The sequence below is a fragment of the Pelecanus crispus genome, chromosome 11, assembly GCF_030463565.1.
Source record: "Pelecanus crispus isolate bPelCri1 chromosome 11, bPelCri1.pri, whole genome shotgun sequence".
Taxonomy (NCBI): Eukaryota; Metazoa; Chordata; class Aves; order Pelecaniformes; family Pelecanidae; genus Pelecanus; species Pelecanus crispus.
The window spans coordinates 9153971-9179555 of record NC_134653.1 but is presented as its reverse complement, the minus strand read 5'-3'; the positions used below and the strand labels follow the sequence as shown (position 1 = coordinate 9179555).

The 25585-nt window shown below is 45.2% G+C and overlaps 2 protein-coding genes and 1 non-coding gene across 3 annotated transcripts in view; 1 reads left to right on the top strand and 2 right to left on the bottom strand.

Moving 5' to 3' along the window:
• IGSF6 (immunoglobulin superfamily member 6) overlaps positions 1–25585 on the bottom strand; it is a 313504-nt gene that overhangs the window by 164069 nt on the left and 123850 nt on the right. The window lies entirely within an intron of this gene.
• Positions 1922–12690, top strand: LOC104025293 (putative short-chain dehydrogenase/reductase family 42E member 2). The gene is made up of 11 exons (XM_009491353.2): positions 1922–2263; positions 2780–2875; positions 3893–3950; positions 4606–4724; positions 5687–5762; positions 7208–7290; positions 8543–8680; positions 10231–10296; positions 10978–11041; positions 11745–11818; positions 12442–12690. The coding sequence occupies exons 1-11, from the start codon at positions 1922–1924 to the stop codon at positions 12688–12690; spliced, it is 1365 nt and encodes a 454-aa protein (XP_009489628.1).
• Positions 14240–14321, bottom strand: TRNAL-UAG (transfer RNA leucine (anticodon UAG)). The gene has a single exon. It is a non-coding gene; the product is annotated as a tRNA-Leu (tRNA).

Sequence of the window (25585 nt, the reverse complement as noted above, 5' to 3'; positions counted from 1 at the left end):
CAGGGGGCTGTGGGACCCCAGGGGGGCTGTGGAAGGAGCAGGACCCCAGGGGGCTGTGGAAGGAGCAGGACCCCAGGGGGCTGTGGGACCCCAGGGGGGCTGTGGAAGGAGCAGGACCCCAGGGGGCTGTGGAAGGAGCAGGACCCCAGGGGGCTGTGGGACCCCAGGGGGGCTGTGGAAGGAGCAGGACCCCAGGGGGCTGTGGGACCCCAGGGGGGCTCTGGAAGGAGCAGGACCCCAGGGGGCTGTGGGACCCCAGGGGGCTGTGGGACCCCAGGGGGCTGTGGAAGGAGCAGGACCCCAGGGGGCTGTGGGACCCCAGGGGGGCTGTGGAAGGAGCAGGACCCCAGGGGGCTGTGGGACGCTGGGAGTGCAGCGGGATGCCAGCGATGCTGTGGGATGAGCGGGACCCGGGAGGTGCTGCGGGACCCCAGGGAGCCTGCTGCGGCGGTACGGGGGCAGGCGGGGGGCGGCGGAGGTGGGCGCCCGGCCGGGCCACGTCCCCCACGGTGCGGTGGGACCCGCCGGTGCCGCTCCCGCGGCCCAGAGCCCCTCGGCCCAGAGCCCCGCGGCGCGGCCGAGCGGCCCGAGCGGGGCGGGGGCGTGGCGGGCCCAGCCCAACGGCCGCTGTCCGCGGGGCACCCGGGCCCGGCCCTGCGGGGCGCCGAGGCCGCTGGGCGCGGCGGGAGGCTACCGGGCGGCCGGCGCTACCTGCCCCCGCAGCCCGCCGGCCCCCGCAGCCCGCCGGCCCCCGCAGCCCGCCGGCCCGGGCGGCCGTGCCAGCCGGACGCGGAGAGCGCTGGGGGGCGCGGGCGGCGGCTGCTGTGTTACTGCGGCAGCGGGACGGGACGCGGTAACTACGGCCGTCGGTAGCTGCAGCCTCTAGAAGGCCTCGTCCGTCAGGGCAGAACCCTCGACCGTTGTTGCACGGGTGGGAAAGCACCTCCACGTTTAAGAAATAAACGATTCGCTATTCCTTTTGTCTTAATGCGCTCACTGACCCTTTCTGCCACATCGCAGTTATTTTATTCTAGTTCCCCTGGAAAGTGAGGGTTTGATAGCCTTGTTAAGATGCAAGTATCGGGCATTCCTCTTCCCTTGTGAAATCCTCATGTATCTCAGCTCCATCACTGCCAATGACAAAACCACATTTATTCAATTTATTTAATCCATTTATTCCTAATGGATATTCAGCCGCCGCTACTTAGAAAGGAGTTGAAAAAATCGCTTTTCTCAGCTGTCTTTGTGATAAACCTGGGACCAGTGGAAGAGGCATTAAAGATGTCTTTTGCTCTAGGGGACGTTTTGGTCTGCTGCTGTTCCGCTTAGCCCTGCTCGCTTGTTTTTTAAGCACAGAAACTTCAGTGCAATTTGTTGTTCTTTAGGTTTTTCCTAACAGTTCAAGATTTCAAATTCAGCTATGGCCCTATATTACATCTGAGCTTGTGACGCAGACCAGAACAAACTGAACTAAGATGAGGAGATGCATGGCATAGGCAGCAATTTCTCTTCTGCTAACAAAAAGTTATGGTCTGTACCATAATTCTAATTCTGACCCACTTGTGGAAAACATCTGAATTCATGTTCTCTGCATTAGGGAAATTTTTTTTTTTTAGTTTTTCTTTTATAATTCTGGATACCATTTCCAAATAAATATTTAGTCCAAAACATGCAACCTTTGTTATGTGTTTTCAGGATGCTGTATTTAATATAGTACACAGCCATTTTAAGTGTTTGTAAAATGTGAACATTACGATCAAACAAACTCTTAAACAACCTAAGCAGAAAATTTAAATGGGTCTTTTAAAAGAAATCTTTGAAATCTGGAAATTTTGTAGCTAGTGTTTTGCTTTTGTCTTTATGTCTCTTAAACAGGTTGCATTAAAGTAAAACTTTGCTGCTGTGAATAGAGCTTGTTAACATGAAACTCACTGGAATCATCTGCATCCAGGAGCGCTATGGAGCAATTTTCAACATGGAGGAAAAATTGTTACATGTGTCTGGTAATAGAAGACAGTATTTCACTGACAGAAAACTTACACTGAGTGGGGTAGCAACACCCTGGCGCCAAACCCCCAACTCCAAAGTGAACGGAAATGCTGGAGCACTGAATGGAAGAAGTATGAGAGCCGTGGTGACAGGAGGCGGAGGCTATTTTGGATACAAGCTGGGATGTGCTCTTGCCAAAGCAGGAGCTTCTGTTGTTCTGTATGACATACACAAGCCTATCTGGGAAATTCCCAATGGAATAGTGTGTATCCAGGTATGATAAATTATATTTTCACAACTGTCAAAGTTAGTTCATTTGCCCTTTCCATAATGTCTTCCTAGTTTTCACAGAATCCTAATACCTAATTGCAAATTACTGCAAATTTCAATAACCGTTTTAACTGTGTGAATATCCTGCATGATTTTTTTGTCAACTGATTTTAGTATATCTGAAACAAGGAAAACAATGAAACCTGTAAAGCATAGCAGTCGCTTCACCGCCTGACTCTGAAGTGCTCCTCAGGACCCAGTATCTGTGCCTTAGTTTAATCACCTGTAGAATGAACATAGGGGTATTATGAGGCTTAATGAATGTTTTTGAAGTCCTCTGAGTTCTATGGAAGAAAAGTATGATTATCAGCAAGTACTGAAATGGGCCTAGTTTTCAGTCCCAGGATGTACAGTAAGTACAATTATATATATACATTCCCTCTGTGCTAACTCACTATATGACAAATGCTAACCTGCAGCTTTGATTTCAAGCCCAAATATCTTTTCTTATGTATTACAGGCAGATGTCAGGGATTATGATGCCATATTTGCAGCCTGTGAAGGGGCTGACTGTGTGTTTCATGTAGCTTCATATGGAATGTCAGGAAGAGAGCAAGTGAGTCCAAATAGTTTGGTATTTTTCTCTGTGATTGCCCACACTGAGGACAAGAGACTTGATGCTGTAACACACTGCATGTTAGATTTTATCTTCAAATTATCCTGAGAGCCTGAATCCACGTCCATGCTGTTTTGGTAAATTGCTCTGTGCAAACTGGTGTGCTAGCAGCAAGCAGTCTGCCTGCAGTACTGTTTTCCTAGTTGTGAAATTATTTCCGCCCCATTAGAGGCTCCACCAGCACCCTGGGAGGGCTTTTGAGCTGGAAATGGCATTGAAGAGCTCTGAACTCGTGCGAGGACAAAAGGAAAGACAAGGGAGGCAGGTTCCCTCCAAAACCCTGTTCCTTCCCTAAACTTTTTACATGGAACTTCTAGGTGTAAGGTCATTGGGAGGAATAAAACCTGAACTAAACAATAAATTATTTTATATAATTAAATTATAACAATGGCTGTATTTCAAGTCTTAATTTTGTTTGCCATTGTGTAAAAAGCTGTAAGGATGTACTTGATGTAGGACTCAGCACAATTTTTGTGATTAGAGTTACAAACATACACACCCCCTTTCTGACCCTATTTAATAAAAGGAAATTCAGTAATTACCTTCGCTGGATAGAACAGCTCATTCAAAGATGTTTGCAATTGAGCAATGCATACTTGGAATTGCTCTGGGTAGAGGCAACTGGTCACTGAAGTGCTACCGAAACATGGGTATTTAATATTTTGCTGCAAGATGTATAATAACTGGAAATGTGTGTTCCGAAGTGCTGCGATTCTCTTTGCTTCAAGCAGGCTAGTCTGTAAAAATACAAGAAAAATACAGGCATAGTTTAAAAATAATGATTTGACTTCTGGAAGCCTGAAACAGCACTGGAAGTCTGAAACAGCAGTCTACATGATCTTTTTTATAATCAAAGCACTAAACCCACTATCTTTATTTGGGGACATTTATAATATACCCCTATTGAACTTAAACTGTATTATTATTCAAAAATGCACAATTTCTTTATTTTCCTAGTTGCACAGAGAAGAGATTGAAACTGTAAACATTCAGGGAACAAGATTCATCATTGATGGTATGTGTCTAACCTTGCCATTGGGTGTTGGTATAACATATCAAAATATTATACCACTTAAAAAAAGCCAGTTGGCTTTTTTGGCACACACTGTTTTTTACCAAATACTTCACATTTTGGCAGATGATGAGGAAACATGTCATTGGGGGTTTTTATGCTCGATTCTGCTATGGGGTATGATATGAGAGCCAGCACTGTAGTTCAACCACTTCAGCTTTTCGTAACCATGTTTGCCCTGATGTCAGAATCCGCATCCATGTAAGGAGTTAACTATTTCCACGTGGTTTTTGTAGCAGTAAGTCCCATTGCTATCTAATAGCTTGTGCACAGGTAGTGGGCAGCCCTTGAAGCAGATGGACTTCTGGCCACCTGCCTGGCTAGAGCTGAAGCCCATCTCAGCAGGCTGGCAGCAGCCCTCCCAGGGGCATAGTGTTAGCTTGCAGCATCCAAATGAGGATGTGCCAGATGATAAAGCACTTGGTTCTACGCTGATGTCTTCACTTTAAACGTGCTTTGCATTTTAAATCACCCAATCATAAAATGGAAGGATTTGCCCTTTCAAGGTTTGACAGTTTCTCAGAAAAAGGTCATACAAACTTTTTTCCCATATTGTTTGAGTTTCCACTAAACTGATTTACTTTATACATTGCCGCAGCCTGCAAACAAAGGAACATCGCTAGATTGATATACACCAGTACAGTAAATGTGGTGTTTGGAGGGCTTCCTATTGAAGACGGTGATGAGGAAACTGTGCCATATTTTCCAATTGAAAAGGTATGTTGGTTGTATTATGTTTTGAAGTTTCCGCTTTGTTTAATTTCTTGTTTCTGAAAAAGCCTGGTGTTTTCATGACCATGTTTTGCCTGATGCCAGAATCCAGGTACAAGAAAGAAAACTCTTTACACTCTTTGTAGATGCTATTCGCAACCTTGACACATCAGTTTTATGTACATGGCAGTATATATGTCTTTGTTTCCTATCAAGGTCTTGATTCTGGGAAATAACTCATACAGTGTCCCGTTAACATTAATGAAATTCCACCTGGCATACGGATTGTGTTATATGGCTTGGTGCTTCCTTAGCCATTTATTATTTATATGATTTTTCTGTTTCTCCCTTATTGAAGATGACATATATTCAATGTAGAGCTGATACGGAAAAGCAGCCTATTTTTAGATGGTTTTATTGCATCTAATGAAAAAGGAAAAAGTACCTCTCAGTGCTTCACATACACAGTTGTTTTTTGTGTCCCTCCTCTCTCCATCAAGTACTTCACAGTCTTTCAAGAAGTAGAGATGGACAGAGAAAATATTTAATAGTATTTTGAATAATATATCAAATAATATTTTCTCTGGGGCAGTGCTACAAGAAAGTGAACAGGGTAATTCAGACCAACTGTAATGTCTTCAAAACTTGGCTTTCGACTTTTCCGTTACCTGAAAAAGAAATCCAGATGACAAAGTAGTGATCGATTACATTCTTGGCAGCATTCAAAGCATACATATATTTATTGCTTCTCAAATGTGCTGAAATTAATTAACTGGATTTGCATAAACACAAATGCTTGCCTACCTTAGCAATATGCATGTGTTTTATCATAAAACTAATATACCCCATGGCTTCTGTATTTTGAGGTATTTGTTGCCATCTGCTAAGTGAAAACCAGTGGAGAAGAGATGCCCCTCTGCTCTGTCATTTCAAGAATAGATAAAAACATATTTGCTTTTTCTCTGTAGCATGTTGATCATTATTCCAGAACCAAATCAATTGCAGAACAAATGGTACTAGCAGCTAATGGAACTCCACTAGCAGGTACTCTTATCTTAGCATGAATTCAGAGTGGAATTTACTCCTACTCTTCTTGTTCCTCACTAACATCCTGTATCCTGTATCAGTCCTCAGTGGACAAGATTGTCCAGCAATTATGAAATCAAGTTATCTACCCCTTTGCACAAACTAAAAGATTTTCCCTTAAAAATCACTTTTAATTGTTCTTAAGTTTCTACAGTGTCCATAAAAGGTTTTAGCATGGTAGCAATTAATTCAGTATGTTAATTGCAAAGATGAAGACAGCTATAAATTAACCAAAAGCAAGTGTTTAATGTCACTGTATTATGCAGCAAAGGTAAAACATGAATGCTGATTAAATTGTTACCCCCCCCACCCCGAGTTATATATTAAAATCTGAAGAAGCCACCTGATACTACAGCCTGGAATTATTTATTAGTGTTTCCCAAAGTTTTCCATGTTGAGGAAGCCAGTTATACGCTTGCATACTTAAGCTTGCCTGTGAGATACTATAGCTGCCAGTGCAAAACAAATTCATGTAAAGTGCAACAGGATTCTATGTGACCAAGTGATACCGAGCTAAATTTAGCTGTAGACAACTTACAGAAAAGAATCTCTTCACTTGATACTTGCAGAGGGCTATAAAGAGATGTAAAGTCATTGATGGGCATTCCATTCCGATAGAATTAGTTTTTTAAAAAAGGCTTTTTTCCTTATTTCCTCTTTTCTCAGCAGCTCTTCACATCAAAGACCCTCTTCATTTTAGGCGCAATACACAGTTCTGCATTTCTAAATGAAACTAGAATGACATTGTTCCAAACATCCCATTTTCATCCTGTGCCATAGCAGGATTGAGTATTTTGCATGTTTTCAAGTACTATTAAGAACAGTTATTAGCAGATGATGAACCAGCCAACTGATATACTTGGGAAGTGATTGGATTTTTATGATGGTCCTCACTTTCTCCCACTGAAGTTATCAAGAGCTTCTACAGCAGTTCTGGTGGGAGCTGGCTGTGCCTACTGTTAAGAACCTTTCAGCTCTATCTTGTACCGCTAGTGAGTCACTGTTTCCCATCAATAATTTTGTATGAGATTAGCTGGTTTCATTCCACTTTCTTACCAATAACTTGCTCACTTCAGCAAACATCACCACAGCTGGCACATTGATTCACTGCTTTGGCACAAAGGACTGGTTAGAAAGAGGTTTTGAAATACCTGGTGATTTCTAGGAATCTGACTATGCTGCCAGGACTTCTCTGAATCTTTTCTTGCTATTTTGCATGTTCTGATTCTGCCAACTTAATATTCAGCTACTAATTCAACACCTTTTGCTGTGTTTTATTTTTTAAGATGATGAAGTTAAATTTATTTCAGAGTAAGTTCTGCTACCATAGTCTTTAATTCATACAAACAAAGATATAACATAGTCACATGAAAGTCACTTAAGAATGGTCTTAATTCTTCTAGGAGGTGGAATACTCTATACGTGTGTTCTTCGCCCACCAGGAATCTATGGACCAGAAGAGCAAAGACACTTACCAAGGCTAGCAGTATGTATTTTAATTTTTTAATCAGCAGAATTTTCTGATATACAACAGCATCACTTATTTGTGTTATAAATTGACTGAACTTCGTATTGGGCTGCAATTCAACGATTCAATTGTCTATTGAGGATATTATAAGTTTTGTTAACAGTCACTATATTGTATCTGTAAAAAATGTATAGTACATTTAAAAAGCCTTTTTCTGAAATACAAACACATGTAAGTCCAGCTTTATAATTTAATGCTTACTATAATTATAAGATTCAGGCCAATCTATGATATTTCAAATGTCTGTTTGCATGCAACTTACACCAAATGGTTTAAAATATTAATGAAAAGAGATACGGCAAAATATCTTCTTCCCAGTCTCAACTATTAACAGCTTTCACTATCCAATGAAACAAGTTAAGGAGTCGGAAGCACCTTCTGGTACAATAGGTTACTAAAGGGCAAACAGCTGAGGTGCTCGTGTTTTACTCTTTTACACTTGCTGTCTTTTAAATTGTGGGACTAGTACAGTGTTTAGACTATGATCCCTGTAGAATTATATGAGTCAGTTATTTTAAAAGTATCAGTACAATATAAAGTTACGCACAGCTTTGAGGAAAGAATAGAGTCAAGCTTACCACTTAATAAATATTTTTGTTTTGTGGCTGAGGTAGGGAGTTATATTGAAGTCAGCCAAAATATACTTTATCATCTTCTAAATAAAATAATTTTGAAGAATAGCAAATGTCATTTTAGTTAAACCTGGGATGTTTTCTTATGCCCCTGAAAAAATATAGTCTTTTTAAATTTCTATTTAAGATTTTAAGCTTATTTATTATGAGCCCATTTTAAGGGCTTGTGCAACTGTCACATCTTGCAGTTTCTAAAATTGTACCTGTTAAATGAAAAATGCAACACCTAGAATTACTTTCCATTTTTTCCCAGCCAAAGCTATTTATTAAATTTAATCCTGTTTTGTGAATACTTTTGATCCATTCAGAACTGTATCTTACCTTTCCATACAGTATCTTACTTATCCTTAGAATAGACTTGCATTTTTTTTAAATTCAGGACTTACTGTGTTCAATACGTTCTTCAATCCTTCCTCATGAGCAGTATTTTGAGAGCTCTCTGCACTTCTCTTGATTCTTTTTGATTCGCATATTTTTTTTAAGTAGAGACAAACCTACATTTAGCTGGACAAGAAAGTGCACTGTACTTCATTTTAAAACCCATTTTGCTTTCATTTCATGTTTGTTTATGTCTACAGAAGAATATTGAGAGAGGGCTACTCAGCTTCAAGTTTGGGGATCCTTGTGCTAAAATGAACTGGGTGCATGCAGAGAACCTTGTACAAGCTCAAATTCTAGCTGCTGACGCTCTCACCCCTGAAAAGAACTACATAGCTGTAAGTAAACAATAAAGGCACCACATTTTGCATTTGACAGAGGATCCTGCCACTGTATCCTGTACTATCATTAACTACTGTACTAGCAGTAATTAATGTGTGTGTTACGGTCCTTTAGCTTATGTTGTTGTCTCCGTTTCTAGTTGACAAATGTGCTATGAACAGTGTGGAACCTGGCAGCATTGGCTGTGCAGTGTGTTAAGAGTTGGAATACTCAGTTCTGTAAGAATATCTCCATCTTTGCATTTTTGTAATATAATATTTGCCATTTCTGAAAGATGAACAAAGAATGTTTGCTATGTTAGAAAAAGGAAGTTCAGGCAGATTTATCCCCTGTTCCCCTGTATATAGATCCAGACTTAATGTTCTGAACCGTGGTTCTTCCCATACCATATACAAATAAAAGCACATTTTATTTGGGTGCATTCATTTAAAAAATAGTTGCAACTGTTTTCCTCCTTGTAAACATAGTTTTTTATTTGACCTAGAAGCACTACCTTTAAAGTATATTAGAGAGATTTTCAAAGTAGATTAAACTATTTTTTCTAAAACCCTAAAAGCAAAAGGGAAAGAGGTAATTTACGCCTTGGATACACAGATGGAGTCTTACAGATTTCAACGAGTCTTAACTAGACCAAGAGCAGAACACGTCCCACCATTTGGTCAATGTGTGTTAACAGCACAAGTCAGATATGGCACCCTTGTTGCCTTTAAGTAGTAGATCTTATTATACTAATGAAATACAGTCCTTGAGTAGTAGTGAAGTAATGCATATTTTGCTACACTGATAAAATGTAAGGAGGAAGGGAGGATGGCTAAGCGGCTGGTTGCTGACCTTCAAAGATAAGGGGACGATAAAACAAACGGGCATGCACAAAATAGGAGAAAGTGGGTAAGAGGTAATTCGGGCAGGGGGAGCTCGCGACCACCGACCCAATTAAGGACTGAAGCAAGTACCCCCCCCAACTCCTCCTGCGCAAGCGCAGTGAATTAAAAAGACACTATAGCTTTAAAGACTATGCGAGTAAACTGTTAGCCAATGAAGATGAGCGCACGAAGAGAGGTTAATGATTATGTATTAGAAAGGTGTGGAAATTGTATATTCAATGTATAAATAAGGGAATAGAAGCCGAACTTGGTGTGCTTGATTTGTGGAATTCTTCCACCTTGCACCCTGCGCAGAATAAAGCAGTATCTCCTTTCAAAACCATTTTTGGTTTCAGGAGCTTTATTTCCAGGTGACACCACTTTCAGTGCACTTGGTAATCTCTGTATGGTCAATATAGCCATTCTGTGTAGGCACATCTGTAATAAATAAATTATACCAAGGCACGTTTATCACATAAACCACTTGTCCACCGATTTCATTGCACACATTAGTGCAACTGATTGAAACACATGTAGATAGTTTGTTGGCTTGTACGTACATTCATGCATATTTTATATTGCTGTATTATTTTTAAGCTATTCATAAGGAGATAAAGAAAAAGAAATCAGCATATGTGCAGTATTATTTTTACTAACTCATCTCTTCTCTACCTCTTTAACAGAGTGGCCAGGTGTATTTCATTAATGATGGCGAAAAATTCAACCTTTTTGAATGGTTAACTCCACTTGTATGTATAATATGTACTTTATCTCCAAATCCATTAATATCTTTGACTGTATACAACTCCAGCTTTTGTGTGCATGTTATATTTGGTATGTTTGCTTTGGGTGTAAGAGTTGCATTCTGAATGTGGGTTTAATTCCTGCTTGAAGTTCAGTGTGATGAGTGCTGTAACAAAGCCTACCTAAAATAGTACATTAAAGCAACTGTCTTCACTGAGACCAGAAGACCATCTAAACCAGTATCCTCTTTTGAGTTGCCATTATCTTCATTTCTTGGGCATGCAGCTGTTAACGGTGGCTATTTTAGGTGGACAAAAAATATAAATCCTAATTATTAATCTGTAATATACATTATTTTCAAAAGATCATTTTATTGTTAATAATAAAATGGCTCAAAACCATAAATATGTCACAATGTTAAATTGTATCAGCACACCATGACATTTTGATTGATTATTATAAACTTTTTTTTTTACTTTTTTTAAGACTGCCACTTGAAAATTACAGAGTGTCTGCATGTGACATTTAACTGGAATTCCCTGAAAAATGAAAACTCAAATAGTAACAGCAATGATGAATTTTTCTGTTTTATCAGTAAATATTTCCACAAATATCTTCTGTATTGAAACTTTAAAACTTGTTTGAGGTTTCTGGGTTTTTTTCACTGTTTTTTAAATTTCTTTCAGTTTGAAAGATTAGGTTGCAGTAAACCACGGATACGTATTCCTACTTCCTTAGTTTATGCATCAGGTAAAAATATTTTATCAACATTTCTCTTCCCTGTCCCCACTACCCTCATTCCTAATTGTAATACAATGTTTTGTGGTTTTTTTTTTAATTTGCCCACAATTTTCAGTTTCATGCTGTGGGCTCATCTAGTGTGCAGCAGTTAGGGGTGAAGTTCCGGTCTATGCAGTGTGTTGAAATCAGAATGATCTGTTATTTAAGTCCCACAAAAACAGGTTTTATGTAGAACTTAACAGATGTATAACTTTGTGGAGTTAATGGTATAAATATAAAAAGTTAAATGTAAAAATCTGTGACTTCATGAAATATGCTAGAGAGTATCTGCTTTGCTGCATGGGTAAATTCCTTGTTCTCCTGTATCCCATGCTCTCTCCAGAATCAAACCCCATCTGCAGCTAAGACAGAATCCCACTGAGTATTTTGTTGTTACCACGTTTTTTTATGAAGTCTCATGATCTTTTCACTAGACCTGTCACCAACCCTCCAAATCCTTTTCACACAAGCACCCTAATTCAGGCTGACTGAAGTAATAAGATTAAATCCAACCCCTTGTGAGCAAGTAGTCCTGTTGATGTTAGTAATGGTGCCCTGAGCTCTTAGGCATGCGATTATCCTTCACTGCCATATACAGTGTGAAAGATGCCAAAATCATAATGGCATAGCAATTTACTATTCTTAGCTCAAGTAGAAATCTTTTGTTATGCAGCCATGATAATGGAATACCTTCATCTGATGCTGAAGCCATTTGTTGAACTGTCCCCACTGCTGACCAGAAATGAGGTAAAGGCTTTGGTTGTAAACTCCCCTTAATTCTCAGAGGATGCTTACATACATGTTAATATTGAGGTACAATTTAAGATTAACTCACTAGAAAGTAAAATCCATCCAGTACTACTTCAGCCTCCAGTTTCCAGGGCAAATGTATGTGTTGTACATTCTAGGCAATATATTACGCTCATTACCATAATCTTTGAAAAGACAAGAGCTTGTGCTTGCAATCTGGGAGAGGCTGCTTCAGCTCCTTCCTTCCGAGGCCCAGCATCCTGTATGGCTTTGGCTGGTCAGTTGGGCACTAATTTCTGACGATATTTAGGCACCTAAGAGATGGCTTTTATCTGCCTCCTTAGGCACATAAACAAGAGTACAGAACATTTCTGTGGATGTTTTCAAGACTAGAAGATTCTGCTATGCAGCTTTTACTGCCTCTTTGGGCTTTCAAGATTTGATTTTTGAGTGAACAATTTTAAAAATAAAGTGACATATGTTGATAGGACATTGATATAGTGTTGTGGGGTATTTTTTATTTTACATTTCCTTTAACTGTGTCTTTGCTACCATTTACAGACTTTGTTCCAATTTTTTATGTATTCATATTTTTGTATGTTGACTCTTTTGTCCTATAGGTACAGAACATTTCTATAACTCACACATTTCGAATAGACAAGGCACGGAGTCAGCTGGGGTACAGCCCAGAGAAGTTTGCATTTGCTGATTCCGTGGACCACTACATTAAAACCAGACCAGAAGCCCAGAATCATCACATCTTCCTCAAAGTTTTGCTTTCTTTAATTGTTAGTTTAAGTTTGATCTTTCTTTCCTTAAGATTCGATGGCCTTTCGGTTTTGCATTTTTTTAAAGAAACACAACGCTGACTTGCACAAACTGCACATACTCAGTCATGGTACCACTACCTGGATGATTCTAATCTCCACAATAGTTACTGGCCCCAATACAATGAACAGGCAGTTACTTTTAGGTTTAAAAACTAAACTGTAACGTATCAGTAGCTGTACTTGAGAAATTAAAATGCAGTAAACAATTACAGCCAAATCACTGGAACACACTGGAGTTAAGATTGTTGCCTCTTTATTTCGCACCAAAAAACCAACTTTCCGAATTGATTGCTGAAGTAAATGAGAACCTGCAGAAAGAGCTACAGCCAGCCTGCAGTGCTTCACTGGTGAAGAAAAATGGCTAAAATAAGGAGAAAGACTGACCGCAGCTGCTGCCATGGCTCACCACCTTGGGGAACTGAGGAACGAGCAAAGGGACAAACAGAACATATTACTCTACATAACGCATACCAGCCATACAGAGAGAGAGTTCACACTGTGAATTTCTTTTGAGAATTAGCTGTATTGCTGCATATGAAGGAAAATAAAAGTGTACTTGAAACTTTGCTTAAGTCAGTCCTGTGACTCCATGCATGCTCTTCCAGAAACTCCCTGCCCTACCCCTGGGGTGCACAGCCATCTGTGACAGGACCTCGCAGCCGTTCGGAGGCCTAGGGGGTACACGCAGGTATGGTTTTTCACGAGTCAAAACTGTGTATTTTAGTTAAATTGCAAGTTATTAACTAAGTTACATTAGTTATGTGCATTCATGTCACACTAGAGGAATCTGCCACTATGGGTTGCACTAATCTTTGTACTGCTTCCTTCACCTCCTGTAGTTATTGAGGACAACAACTAACAATAAGTTTAGTTGCTTATCAGCTGAACTTTCGGTACAACTATGCTTTTGCACCTAATTTCTGAACTATAGCAGTTGTACCGAGCAAATCCCTGCAGTAGCTAAAGTGAACAACGTGCTTTTTGACTTACTGTTCAGCTAAAATGGGCCTAAACAACAGGGGGTCTGAAGGCGCCGCTCCCCCCCATCCACCACTCAGTTAGCACACAAACCTCCCTCCCCTTGCACCTTTTGCAGCCTGTAACGGGGAGGGCACACTGGGAGCACGGCGTGCGGAGACACTGCCAGGGCTGAGACCGGACATCTGGAGGAATCAAGGTCAGCGGGGGAAAATCGTAGCTGGATCTGAGAATTCTGGAGAAGGTGAGTGCTTACACCTCAGCTCAGCTGCCTCGGTCCAGGGCAGGGCCCGCGGGCGGAGGGTGCAGTAACCCCAACACAGCAGGGGAAGGCAGAACTCCCGCAATTACTATTTCTGCTTTTATTTTTAAGCCACAAGACGCGGAAGGAGGAAAAACCACTTTCCCCAATCCATACCGCAACTTTGTCTAATTCCATTCTAACGGGCGTGACCGGCAGCCCCCCCCCGCCCACCTCACCCCCCGCGCGGCGCCGTGCCCGGCGCGGCAGGGGAGGCCGGGCCGCCCCCGGGCCGCCCCCGCTCGCTGCCAGCGCGGCCTCGCTGGCCGGGAGGCGAAAAGGAGCCGCCGCCGCGGGGACAAAACAGCTTGGCAGCGGTGGGATTCGAACCCACGCCATCGAAATGACTGGAGCCTAAATCCAGCGCCTTAGACCACTCGGCCACGCTACCGCCTGACGCCTCACCCGCCCGCCGGGCCTCTTTCAGGGGGCGGCGCCGCCGCCCTCCTCACCCACGCCCGCGCGTTGCCCACCTGTGTCCGCGCTGCCACAACGCCCTCCGCCGCGGCCGGCCGGCGCCCTCCCTGCCGGGGGCACGCAACTACTGCAGCGGGCGCGGCCCCCTCGCTCTCGGCGGAGGCCTCCGCGGCCGGGGCTGCCGGCGGCGCCGCCGGGGCCCGTCCCCCGCCCCAGGCCCCGCGGCCGGCGCGCGCCCGACAGGTGGCGCCGCTGCCGCGCGCCCGGCGCCGGCTGCACACGTGGCCAGGGCGCCGCCCGCGCTCACCCCGGGCCCGCGGCCGCCGCCTGGGGAGGCCGAAGCGCGGCCCCCCCCCCCGCCCCGGGCCTCGGCCCCCCCTCCCCCGGGCCCAGCCAGCGCTCGGCCCTCGGCCCCCTCCGCCCCCGGGGCCCCGGCTGTCGGGCTGCGCCTCGGGGCGCTTCGGCGGCGGCAGGCGCGGGCCGGCACCTCGGCAAGGTGCTGCCCGGGGGCCTGTTGCCCACAGCAGCAGCGGTGGAGCGCCAGCTTGCCCTCAGGAGGGCTCTGCCCGGATCCGCCACGCCAGGGGTCTCCTTGCCGTGGCCGCGCAGGGACGAGGGCAGCCCTTCGCTGGTGCCTTTGCGGCAGCGAGAGCAGGCCTGAACACACCTCCTGGCAGCAGGGCCCGCTCTGCCCCCTGCCCCGCAAGCAGGACCCCCTGCCTCTCCCGGCTCCTCCGGGGCAGACTGCAGCCTCCCGGGCCAGCGCAGCGCCAGTGCTGCCCGCAGAGCTGCGCGCCCCAGAGCTGCCAGCACACTGCGGGGCTGCTGACCTCCCCAGCCAGCTGCTGACTTGACATCGCAGCGTGTCTTCAGCTGAACCGTTCCCACCCAAAACGGGAGCCCCTGGCTGCCTGTATCTCTCTGCTGCTCAACATGGAGCTGCGGAGGCTGGTAATGGCGGCCAGGGCTGTCCATGCACAGCTCGTCCTGCCGCACTGGTGCCTCGCCTACCTGCTGCTGCTGAGCTCGGGCATGGTGTAAGCAGGTGCTTTTCCCGTCCACCTCCACAAGGGAGCTGGGTTTGGCAACTGGAGACAGATTCAGGCTGTCGCTGGTGAGGGAAAGATGAATTCTCTTATTCTGGGAGGCCTGCAGGAGGAATTTGTATAATTACTTTGTCGACAGAGCTAAAAACATCAGGACTAAATGCTGTGCAACTAAAACAATGCAGAGAAATTATGTCTACCATTGCTGTTCTTCCCGTAGGAAGTCGTGTGCCGGTGCTCCAGGAAGTTTTATGCCTGTATATTATATGCACCTACCACATGGCTGAGGTGAGGTTTATGACCAACTGGATTTACCTTATAAGAAGAGACTGTTGTAGGAGTATGTAGGCACAAATCGTTGAATGAATTTATTTACAGGCAGTGTTTCATCTGGATTTTCAAACGAATGCAGAGAGAAATTGCTCTGAACGTTAGTATTACCTGGGGTGCACTTTTTCCTTTCAAAAACCACAGTTCCCTAGAACAGCAATTTCTAAACAGAACCTCATTTAACGTGAGTGTACTGGAACTTTAGAAGCTTCAGCACTCTTGGAAAATATATATATGCATTGCTGAGCATACTAAATGAAAGAATAACATAGACTTGCAGGTCACTAATTTCCTAGGTTGCTATTTTAAATGTAATTTTTAATATTTTCAAACAAAAAAAAATGTGAATCAAACTCCTTAAGAGTTAAGGATATAACAGGTAACATCTAAATAGAAAACTAAAACTAGAAGATGTAGCATGTCCGGGCTAATATCTAATCCCAGTATCTTTAGTATTTCATCAAACACTTTTTCATCATTTCTGATTGTTCATTTAAGAAAATCTTATAGAGAAGAGAAGCCCCAGGCTTAAACCTGAAAATAAATACACCCTTGCATCAGGGTACCAGAGCTGGCTTATTTAAAAACAGGAGAAATGCGTAGCTTGAGACGGTATAACCTGTGTTCCTAAAACAGCAGAACACTCTCCGTGAGGATATATGGCGTAATACAGCCGTATGCCACTGGGTCCCTTTTAGTCCAAAACAATGCTGTGTATTTACGTGAGTTTAAAGCCAGGTACTCTTGTGACTTGTTCAGTTGTGCTCATATATCACATGGATAACAGTATTCCACTGTTATCAGTACCCTACGATTGCAGATGGTGATTTTTTTTAACAATTATCAACACATTTTCATGGAGTGGGAACTGGGCATCTGGCTTCCACCAGACCTTCAGAATTAATTTGACGAGTCTGCCCTCTTCCCAGGCCCTGCTGTGAGGCATCCCGACGGCAGCCCTGCCGGGTGCTGCTCTCCCCAGGGGTGCTCAGCTGGGCTGCCCGCAGAATGAGAAATGGGGAGACACATTCTGGTGCTGATGGGGCAAAAGCACTCAGTTGTCGATAGTTGTTAATATTTACAACAGTGATTTGCAGCTGGGAAATGACTAGGACCCCGGGGGTTTTCTGCACAGTCCACAAATGTTGTAAATGTGTTTAATTTGAGCTTAAACTCTGCAGGGCTTTGAGGCTACCCAGAAACACGCCTGTAGGAAGCAGCATTAAACAGGGGCTCAGTCACGTCTCAGCTTTACGTTCTCACACGAGGGCTGCACCCTCGGCATAGCGCTGGCAATTGCTGCCAAAATCACAGGTACCGTCAAATCGCAGGCAGCATGCCTGCACACACGTGCTGCTCCCTCCGGTCCCCAAGCTAAGATACAGTTTAATTTATGTAAGTAATGGTGGTGGCAGGCGGGTGTTCCTGGCAGAGAGTCAGAGCATCTGCTCTGTGTGTTTTTAATTAAATATCAGTAATCTTCCTGCTGAAGCTAATCTCGGCGCTAGCGTTGCAGCAGCGTTTCTCTCTGTGTCGCCTCCCTCTTTGGAGGGCACAGGGATTGTGCATTCTTCTGTCTGTGATGCCGCAAGAGACCGTCCGTCCGTCCGTCACGAAGACGTATTCGCATCTTCCAGTCCTGGTTTTGTAACCCCTTCTCATGGTAGAAAGCACTCATGAGGATTATTTACATGAATGAGAGATTCAAAAACAGTAGAAGTGGCAGACTCTTTGCGAGGCTGCCAAGTAATACAATTAAGCCAGAACCTCTTTAATTTCCATGCAACCCATGAAGGGGTAAGGAGTTTTGTTTAAATCTTCCACGCATTCTAGCTTGAGGAAGAGCTTAAGCATAGGCGTTTGCAACCCAGAAAGCCAATGTTTGAGGGTGAAAGCAAATGTGGGTGATTTGAGGAAATCTGGAGCCTTTGGAACTTGAGACCTGGTGCGTCCTCTGCCATTTCCCACGGGGAAACGCGGCGCCCGCGGCGTGGTTCAGCCGAGCGGGCCAGCCCGGAGCGCACGGAGCCCCGCAGGCCCCACGGTCACCGCCTGCTCCCTGCCCTCCCCCGGGCTGGGGGCCTCGGGGGGGCTGCCGTGCGGCGGGCCCTTCCCGCGGGAGCACCTGCCCCGGGAAAGCCCGCTTTCGGCTCCAAACCCCAAGGAAGCAGGAATGAAACTCGGATGCCGCTCAGGGGAGCTGGCGTCGCGCGGGGGCCCAGCCCAGCCGCTCCCGCTCCCCCTCGCCCGGGATTCCCCCGCCTCTAACACCGCTAATCGGGGGGGTTCTCCTGGGATTTGCCACGTTTTTCCCACAGGAATAAAGTGTCTGGGCGGCCCCGCGCGGCGTGAGGCGCGGAGCGGCCGCCGAGGCCCGCCCGAGGCGCGGTGGGCGGGAAGGCGGCGGCGGCAGCGCCGGAGGTGAGGGGCGGCTCCGCTGCCGCCTCCCCGCTGCAGGGCGGCTGCGCGCCCGCCTGCCGTGGGCCGGGCGGCGGCGGCGCGGTGGCAGCGGGATCGCTCCGCTCCGGCCGGGGCGGCGGCTCTGGGCGGCGCGAACCCGGTAGGTGCCTCGGCGGTGCGGGGCCGGGGCGGCGGGTCTGGGCGGCGCTAACCCGGTAGGTGCCTCGGCGGTGCGGGGCCGGGGCCGGGGCCGGCGGGGCCGGGGCCGGGGCGGCACTAACCCGGTAGGTGCCTCGGCGGTGCGGGGCCGGGGCCGGGGCTGGGGCCGGGGCCGGCGGGGCCGGGGCGGCACTAACCCGGTAGGTGCCTCGGCGGGGCCGGGGCGGCGGGAGCTGTCGGCAGGCTGCCTGTGGGGTGAAGTGCGGAGGGCGGGATGGGCGGGTGTTACGACAGAAAACGGTGAACAGCTTGGCGGTGAGAGCCTGTAAAAGGCCGAGCCGTGAGCTCCTGCGATGACCTGAGACTTTTGCGTTGGGCATCGCTCCTGCACTTAGGCCTGGAGAGAACAGTTTCATCCCTACGCGTTTCCAGGGCAGTGCAATTAACTGGAGGGCACGCCCAGTTCGAAAGCCCGAAATGCTGTTTGTGAGCGTAGAGCAGCCCAAGAGCAGAACGGCGCGGTAGAAGCCGCCGCCCGGGGGCCGCAGGCGGGTGGAGGGCGAGCCGAGCCCGCGGTGACAGCCAGCCCTGGCCTCTGGGGCCGCTCCTGCTTGGATAATTCTTCAAATGCCTCAATGTGGGGTTGATAAACAACATGGAGTGCTGAGTAAATGCTTACAAGAAGTCAGTGATAGTTAATTGTTCAAGTTGTTAAAGGCAGTTGAGGTAACAGAGCTATTAAAGGCAATGGAAGGACATTTTGAAGTTATCTTCAAAGTTCCTTCTCTGTCCTGTTACACCGTCGTGCTTTGGCTGCCACTAACATAGTATTCGTTTGCGTGTTTGGCTGAAGGGTGGACCTGACTCAGAAGGGTTGTTTCTGTGCTTTACTGCTTGCAACTCTGAAAGCCATTTGTGTGCTTGAAGCCGCAAAGTGTTTTCCTTGCACAAGGTTTTGAGTCTCAAATGCTTCGTGCTCTGAGCTGGCGCAGGCGAACTCCCCGATTTGCTTCATGAATTTTGTATCATTGCTCTCTAATGCTCTCTGGCTAATGCAATGCATTATCCCAGCTGTGCTTGCAGACAAACTGGATGTGATTTGTGCCACGGTGTTTGCAGTAGTGATGCACTGGAAGGGACCTGAAGTAAAAGCTTCTCATTAGAAGATCCGTACTTGGTAAGAACAGGTTTGTCAAAGGTAGCCAGAGAGTTGAGACACTTCTGGGTTTTTTAATCTTGTTTTTTACCAGAGCTGGTGCTTTGACTCACTAAACCTGTTTTCTTGCCAGTGCACGGTGCAGATGAATAGATGGTTGCTTCACAAGGGTCGGTTGGGTGTTTGGTAGGTGTTTGGAAAGTGCAGTAGTTCTGCAGCGTGCTACAGGACATTAACGTAGCAGTGGGGTTGTTCTGTACCATGTTATGTAGCTTTGTGTCTGTAGTTCATAAAGATGATAACAATATGTTGTAAGGTGCATGGCCTGTATAGTTGCTTAGGGTTAAATTTCAAGTCTGTATTTTAAAAGAATGTTAATCTGAAAAAAGTGGTTTCTCTCTTAAAAAAATGTTTGTTACTGTTACAGATATCCTGCTAGATGGCTTTAGTTGATATGGTATTAAACCAAAAGAGATTTAGTATTATACCAGGGAGAGGGGGGTCGTTCTTGCTTTAATGCTTTTCTACAAGAGAACGTGGGACTTCCTCTGTTCTAGGGCAGTTCCTGTTCCCCCATCCTGTGCTGAGTGGTGCAGAGGGCTGCGTCTAAGCTGAAACGGCCACTAAGAAGTAGCTGGAGATGCTCCAGTTGTCCCTTTTTTTGCTGACTAGAGTAAAGCATTCCTATTGCTTGGCTCTTTGGGATGAATGAAGGCAGGTTTCAATGCTGAGGTAGCTGTGGGGTCTTGCTCAAGGGTCCTGCCAAACCAGGAGTGTTTTGTAACAACAGGCACCCTGCAAGAAACAAGTCATGTTTTACCAGCACTATGATGTGAATTTTGCCCTCTGTTTATCTGTGTTTGCATAGGCACTGTGCTTGGCAACACAGTGGATTGTCCTTGCAACTCACCTGTCCCTCCTGGTGGTGTGGCTCTTGGATATAAAGGCAAGAGAAAGAAAAATACTTCAGGCAGGCATTGGAAAAGCACAAAAAATAATGAAGACTTGAGCAGATTTAGTAACTGACTGTATTTTAGATTATCTTAATTTTGACTCACATAGTACAAGGTTGATTAAAAAAATGGAATAAATTTTCAAAGTAGATTGGAGTGGGGAGTTTAAATTACAGGTTGTGTGTGATAATGCAGGCTTGCAGGCTGGGTTCCGTGCAGTCTGACTGTCTTTGCGGCTTAGCCCTAGGAAAGCTTATGTAATGGGTATTAAAGACTAAGTGATGAAAACATAGCAGCAATAGAAGAAGGGTTCCTAGATAGTACGGCTTTATGCCATGATGCAAAAGCACACAATATAAGCCTTGGGATGAAGCTCAGGCTTTTTTATAGGGCTTTTGGTCAGATAAACTGTGAGCCTTAGAGCAGTGTTTGTGGAGTTTAAAGTTTGGTTATTGAATTTTGTTTTAAAGAGCATGTTATGTAAGAACGGTTTTTAGTAAATAACACTTTCAAAGTAAACACCACAAGTCCTTTACAAGAAGTACGGTTCCAAGAAAAACTGACAGTTTTATAAACACCGTTAGCTTTAAATACAAACTGATTTGTGTGGTGATGTTCCATTTACACAGCAAGTCACAGAAATCATGAATGACTGCAATCGCTGCTGCATAAACCTGCATTCCTGTTGCTGCTGCTTCTTGGACCGTCTCGGACCTGAGTGATCTGCTGATGTGTCTTTGACTGCAGTAGTAGAAATGAGTGCAGGACAGCAGCTGTGGGTAATGAGGCTAGTCCAGTGCTACAGTATATCCTGGAGTTAGTCCTCTACTTGGAGCATCATTTTACATTTGCTGTTTTCGTGTGCTGACAAGCAGTAGAAGTTAACGTTCTGAAATATTCATTAGACTCAAGTAAGACAATCGCGGTGAAAATGGTAGTGGCAACGGAGGATACCTTCCCCTTCCAGTTATGTGCTACTGCCTCTTTCCAGAAATGACAGCTCTCACGTGGTCTTTGCTAGAAGAGCAGATCATGTGAATGCTCCAAAGCTGCTTCAGTGCAAAGTCAGATGAGTTGGCTCAGACCTCCTTCAGCAGTGCGTTACTGTAGCTGATGCTGCCTGATGCAGGTGGAGTTCTGGTGTTACCTGTGTTGCTAGCTGAGCTGTGGGAATGCTACCCCCGTCAGAAAGGCGGTAACCAGCAGCCTAATGTTGCTGGTGAAAGCTGCAATACGTTAAGGCACTGTTTCTGTGGTGACCATCTTCTCGGTAGCTGCGGTGTAAGGTCTGCAGCTATCAATAATGCTGTAGGAATTTATTTATCTGGTGCTGTTTCATGGAGAAGGAAGGTTGAATATGCACAGAGCTGAAGAATAACAGTGAAGCAGAGCTGGAAACCTTGTTTTATAGCTGTCTTTTTAGGCTAGCTGTGTGAAAATCCCTGATTTAGCTGGTTGGGTGAGGTTGCTCTAGAACCAAGCAGTTGATGGGACACTTTTCTAAGTGTCTGCTTTAAGTTGCATGTTGTTGCACAGCCAGTGTCAGGGCCAAATATTGAAAATTCTAACTAATCCTCTATTTTTTAGGTGCAGGTATTTTTAAAGTATTTATGTAGACTTCCACCTCTTCCAAGGGCTTTTATCATTCCTACATCTCATTTTTCTGGCTGGTAAAACAGATGATACTTCTGTTAGATGGATGTCGGAAGGAAGGGGAATACATACGTAATATTGAGAACAAATAATGTGCAATATTCTCTAAAATCAAATAGCTGTTTTCAGGGCTCCAGGACAAAAAGGATTTTAAGCTATATGTTTTGTGAAATCAAGATATGCTGCTTTGTGTAGTCCACTTCTGCCCTCTAATCAAGAACAAAACAGGCAGACCTGACTGTGACACACTCACGGTACCCATCTGAAGACCCAGCAAAATTCACTGCAGCAGACTTGCCAGCAAATATTCATTTAAACTCAGCTAAATCAGTGTGAAAATTTGGATGATTATTTTGCATTCATCTAACCCCTTCCTGTTTTTCATGCAGCAGAGCAATGTGAATAATCAAAGCTAAAATGAGGAGAAAATATTCCCATTAATTTGAGTGGGCCTGGAAGTTTGTGCTTGCCCTACTGGTTTCTGACTGCTTCAAAAAAAATACCCTTAAGCGCTGATAGTGGTTTAAGAGTCATGGTGTGGTTTGTAGACCTGCTTTATTATTTTTAAGGACAAAAATGTACAGTAAACTCAAGCAGTAGCCCAGTCCCTTGTGTGTTTGTCCCTTTCCAGCCTTCCCCTGGTTGAGCCTGTGCTGGCTTTTTGTTCTGATCAGAAAAGCAGTTCTGAAGCGACCCTCCTGATCATCTGAGCTCATTGCACTTTGATTCATGTCAAAAAGCAGTCTCAGAGCTTGCAAACTGACCTCCTTGTCCATGAAACTTAACCGGAGAACATAGCACAGCCACGGGTGGTATCCACTCCCCGACACCAGACTAGAGTTAATCTGAAGTAAATCATGGATGGTGAGGATGTCAGACCCTCAACACAACCGCGCTGCTCTACAGACCTGCCCGCAGTTTGCCGCAGTACTTGTGCTGTGGAAGCAGCTGTGCTGTGTTGATGCCCACTGGGCTCTTGCCCAGGTGTTGGACTCTCCTGGTGAGTTTTAATGAGTCAGGTTGTTCTTTGCTGCCGGCTTGGTTGTGATCAGATTCACTGACTGCCCTCAGCATTGAATAAAAATGCAACAGGAAGTAGTGGAGTGAGCTGGAAAGCTCCAAGCAGGGTGCGGTCATAGGGGAATCAGTTTTATGTGGTACTCTCAATAGGAGAAACAATTAACAAACTCTACCCTGGAAGCGTTCAAAAAACGGGTGGATGTGGCACTTTGGGACATGGTTTAGTCTAGTCTACCCTTGATTGGTTTAGTGTGGACTTGGTAGTGTAGGTTAATGGTTGGACTGGATGATCTTAAAGGTCTTTTCCAACCTAAACAATTCTATGATTCTATGAAAAGTGTGTGGCAGAAAGGTCATTTCACTTCTGTCTGTGTGTTTTCTTCAGTGTGGTCTGAGCTTTTGATGTGATTGGGCATTAGAGTCATTACAGAAAGTCATTAAATTTGGCAAAGATGTGTTAGAGACTTCAGGAAATTACTCTGAAACCTAGAGTTAGTGCAATTAATGTGAAGAGAGTTTCAGAAAATGTGAACTATCAGCAATTAGAAAAACATGAATAGGGATGGATTATTGTTCTGTGAAGGCTTCGTTGCTCTTTGAAGCAGTTGGTATTAGATGCGTCACGGACCTCTTCCACTCTGGCTGCTCGTACCTTCCTCAGTAGCTAGAAACCTCCATGGAGGTGTACTCGATAGCGTGAGTGTGCTCAGCAGGAAAAGGACAAGCGTTCAGAGGAAAAAAGGAGCTTTAAGTGCAAGAGTATCCAGGAAGTAGCCTGGCAGTGTGGAAAGGGAGCCTGAGCTGCAGAGAAGCACTGAAGCAAAGGCACCACCCGGAATGGGAGGCAGGGACGCTGGTGCAGTGTTGCTCTGCTCCAGGGGTGTCACGGCCACCTGTCCCCCTGTGTTTCAGAGGCCTCCTTGCTGAAGCTGTGTTGTGGGGTGGAAGAGAGAGGCTTTATAGGTCTAGAAACTGGCAAACTCTTCTCTCTGAAAGTCCGCATTGGTGTCCTGCTGCCAGCGTCTCTGGCCTGTGAAATGGGGAAGACGGGAAACTGCATCTGTATGGCTGGTAATGGGTGAAAGGCACAATACTCGCCTGCTGTAGCTTGGCCCTGTAGGAGTTCATTTCTGTTCGAGTTCTGCTGAATCATCACAAACTGCTGCTGGGGTGGAGGCTGCTGGGCACGTTCCTGTCGTAAGATCTGCAGGGGTGGAACCCAAGCTCCAGGAAAAATACTTCCACGATTCACCTATCTTTTTTTATAACACATGTCTGTTGGCAGCGGTGCGCTGTCTGTGCTCTGCCTCCCTGAAACTGGTGTTACTAATTCGGAAAAGTTACGGTAAGATGGGAGACTTTGCGCAGCTGAAGTTTTGATACCCGTATGGAACTCCCCGTATTGTTTAACATTGTTTAATGCGTCAGAAGGCCTCAGTGAAATGTTTACCTAGAATGTCACCTTCTGGGCTTAGAAATAGTTGATCAGATCTTAATAAAACCCATGACCTGTCTGCCTCACACAGTTGCTTTTACTTTCAATTTGCTTAGTTTACTTCGGAGCTAGGACCCCAGAGAAGGCAAACCCTACCTAATTCTGTTCTCTTAGGATCCAGGAAGCTACTAAAAAGTTGAAATAACCAGTGACAAAATCAAGCTTTCTACCCTCTTTGGAAAAGACCTATTAACCAGGGAGAATATTTTTTCCTCTTAAGCTCTATACTTAAAGTGAAGATATCTCAGAGACTTGATGCTGTTGAGCACACTGCTGTATCTGCTGTCTTTGGAGTTGGAAGAGGATTCTTTAGATCACACAAGTCTGGTCCAAAGTGAAATCCCTTCACAGAGTGTAAAAGACAGAAGGGTTGAGGCACCTTGCACATACCCCCTCTTGTCTCTCTAGTCTGCTAGTGAGTGCCCTTGGGCAGCAGCAGTGGAATGGCAGGCCTCCTTTCTTGGCCTCTTTTGTGCTTTGTCCTTCTGTGGACATCCTGGGTAGCCTGGGCAACGTGCTTTGCACTTTCAGCAGCATGCTTTGCACTGTGGACCGTTGGCTGTATGTGAGCTAAAAGCCAACTTAAATTTTGGCAGTGGTGGGACAATTTTCTGTGTTGTCCCAATAATACTCTCTGACTCCGTTGGCTGTTTTGTATGCAATATCCTTGAGAAGACTTGTCCTGAAAAAATTTGAAAACCCGACTGTGGTGTTCGAGGTAAAACTCCCTCGAGTTTCTAAGACCAATGTTGTGAAACTCAGCATTTCAGATAAGGAAGAAAAAAAGCATTCAGAGGAGGAGATAGGAGCATTAACAAATGTCAGCCATAGGCAGCTGGTGGTGTTTGCAGTCCCTCAGCTTTCACAGTATTATTCTATATTTGGTTATCTTCTTTTCTCAGTCTTGTAGCAATTTAAAAACTGAGTGCCTTCTGGAAACCCAGATCTAGTACTGAGATGTTCAAAACCACATGTAGGTACTTGGGGATCATTTTTATAGAGCCATATGCAAATGATTTTTTTCTG

What these genes read in the sequence shown, in the direction of transcription:
- LOC104025293 (XM_009491353.2), top strand. Translation starts at nt 1,922, where the DNA reads ATGAAACTCACTGGAATCATCTGCATCCAGGAGCGCTATGGAGCAATT. An exon ending in TAATGGAACTCCACTAGCAG is followed by an intron (nt 5,763 to 7,207) that starts GTACTCTTATCT and finishes TAATTCTTCTAG; the next exon opens with GAGGTGGAATACTCTATACG. An exon ending in GACACTTACCAAGGCTAGCA is followed by an intron (nt 7,291 to 8,542) that starts GTATGTATTTTA and finishes TTATGTCTACAG; the next exon opens with AAGAATATTGAGAGAGGGCT.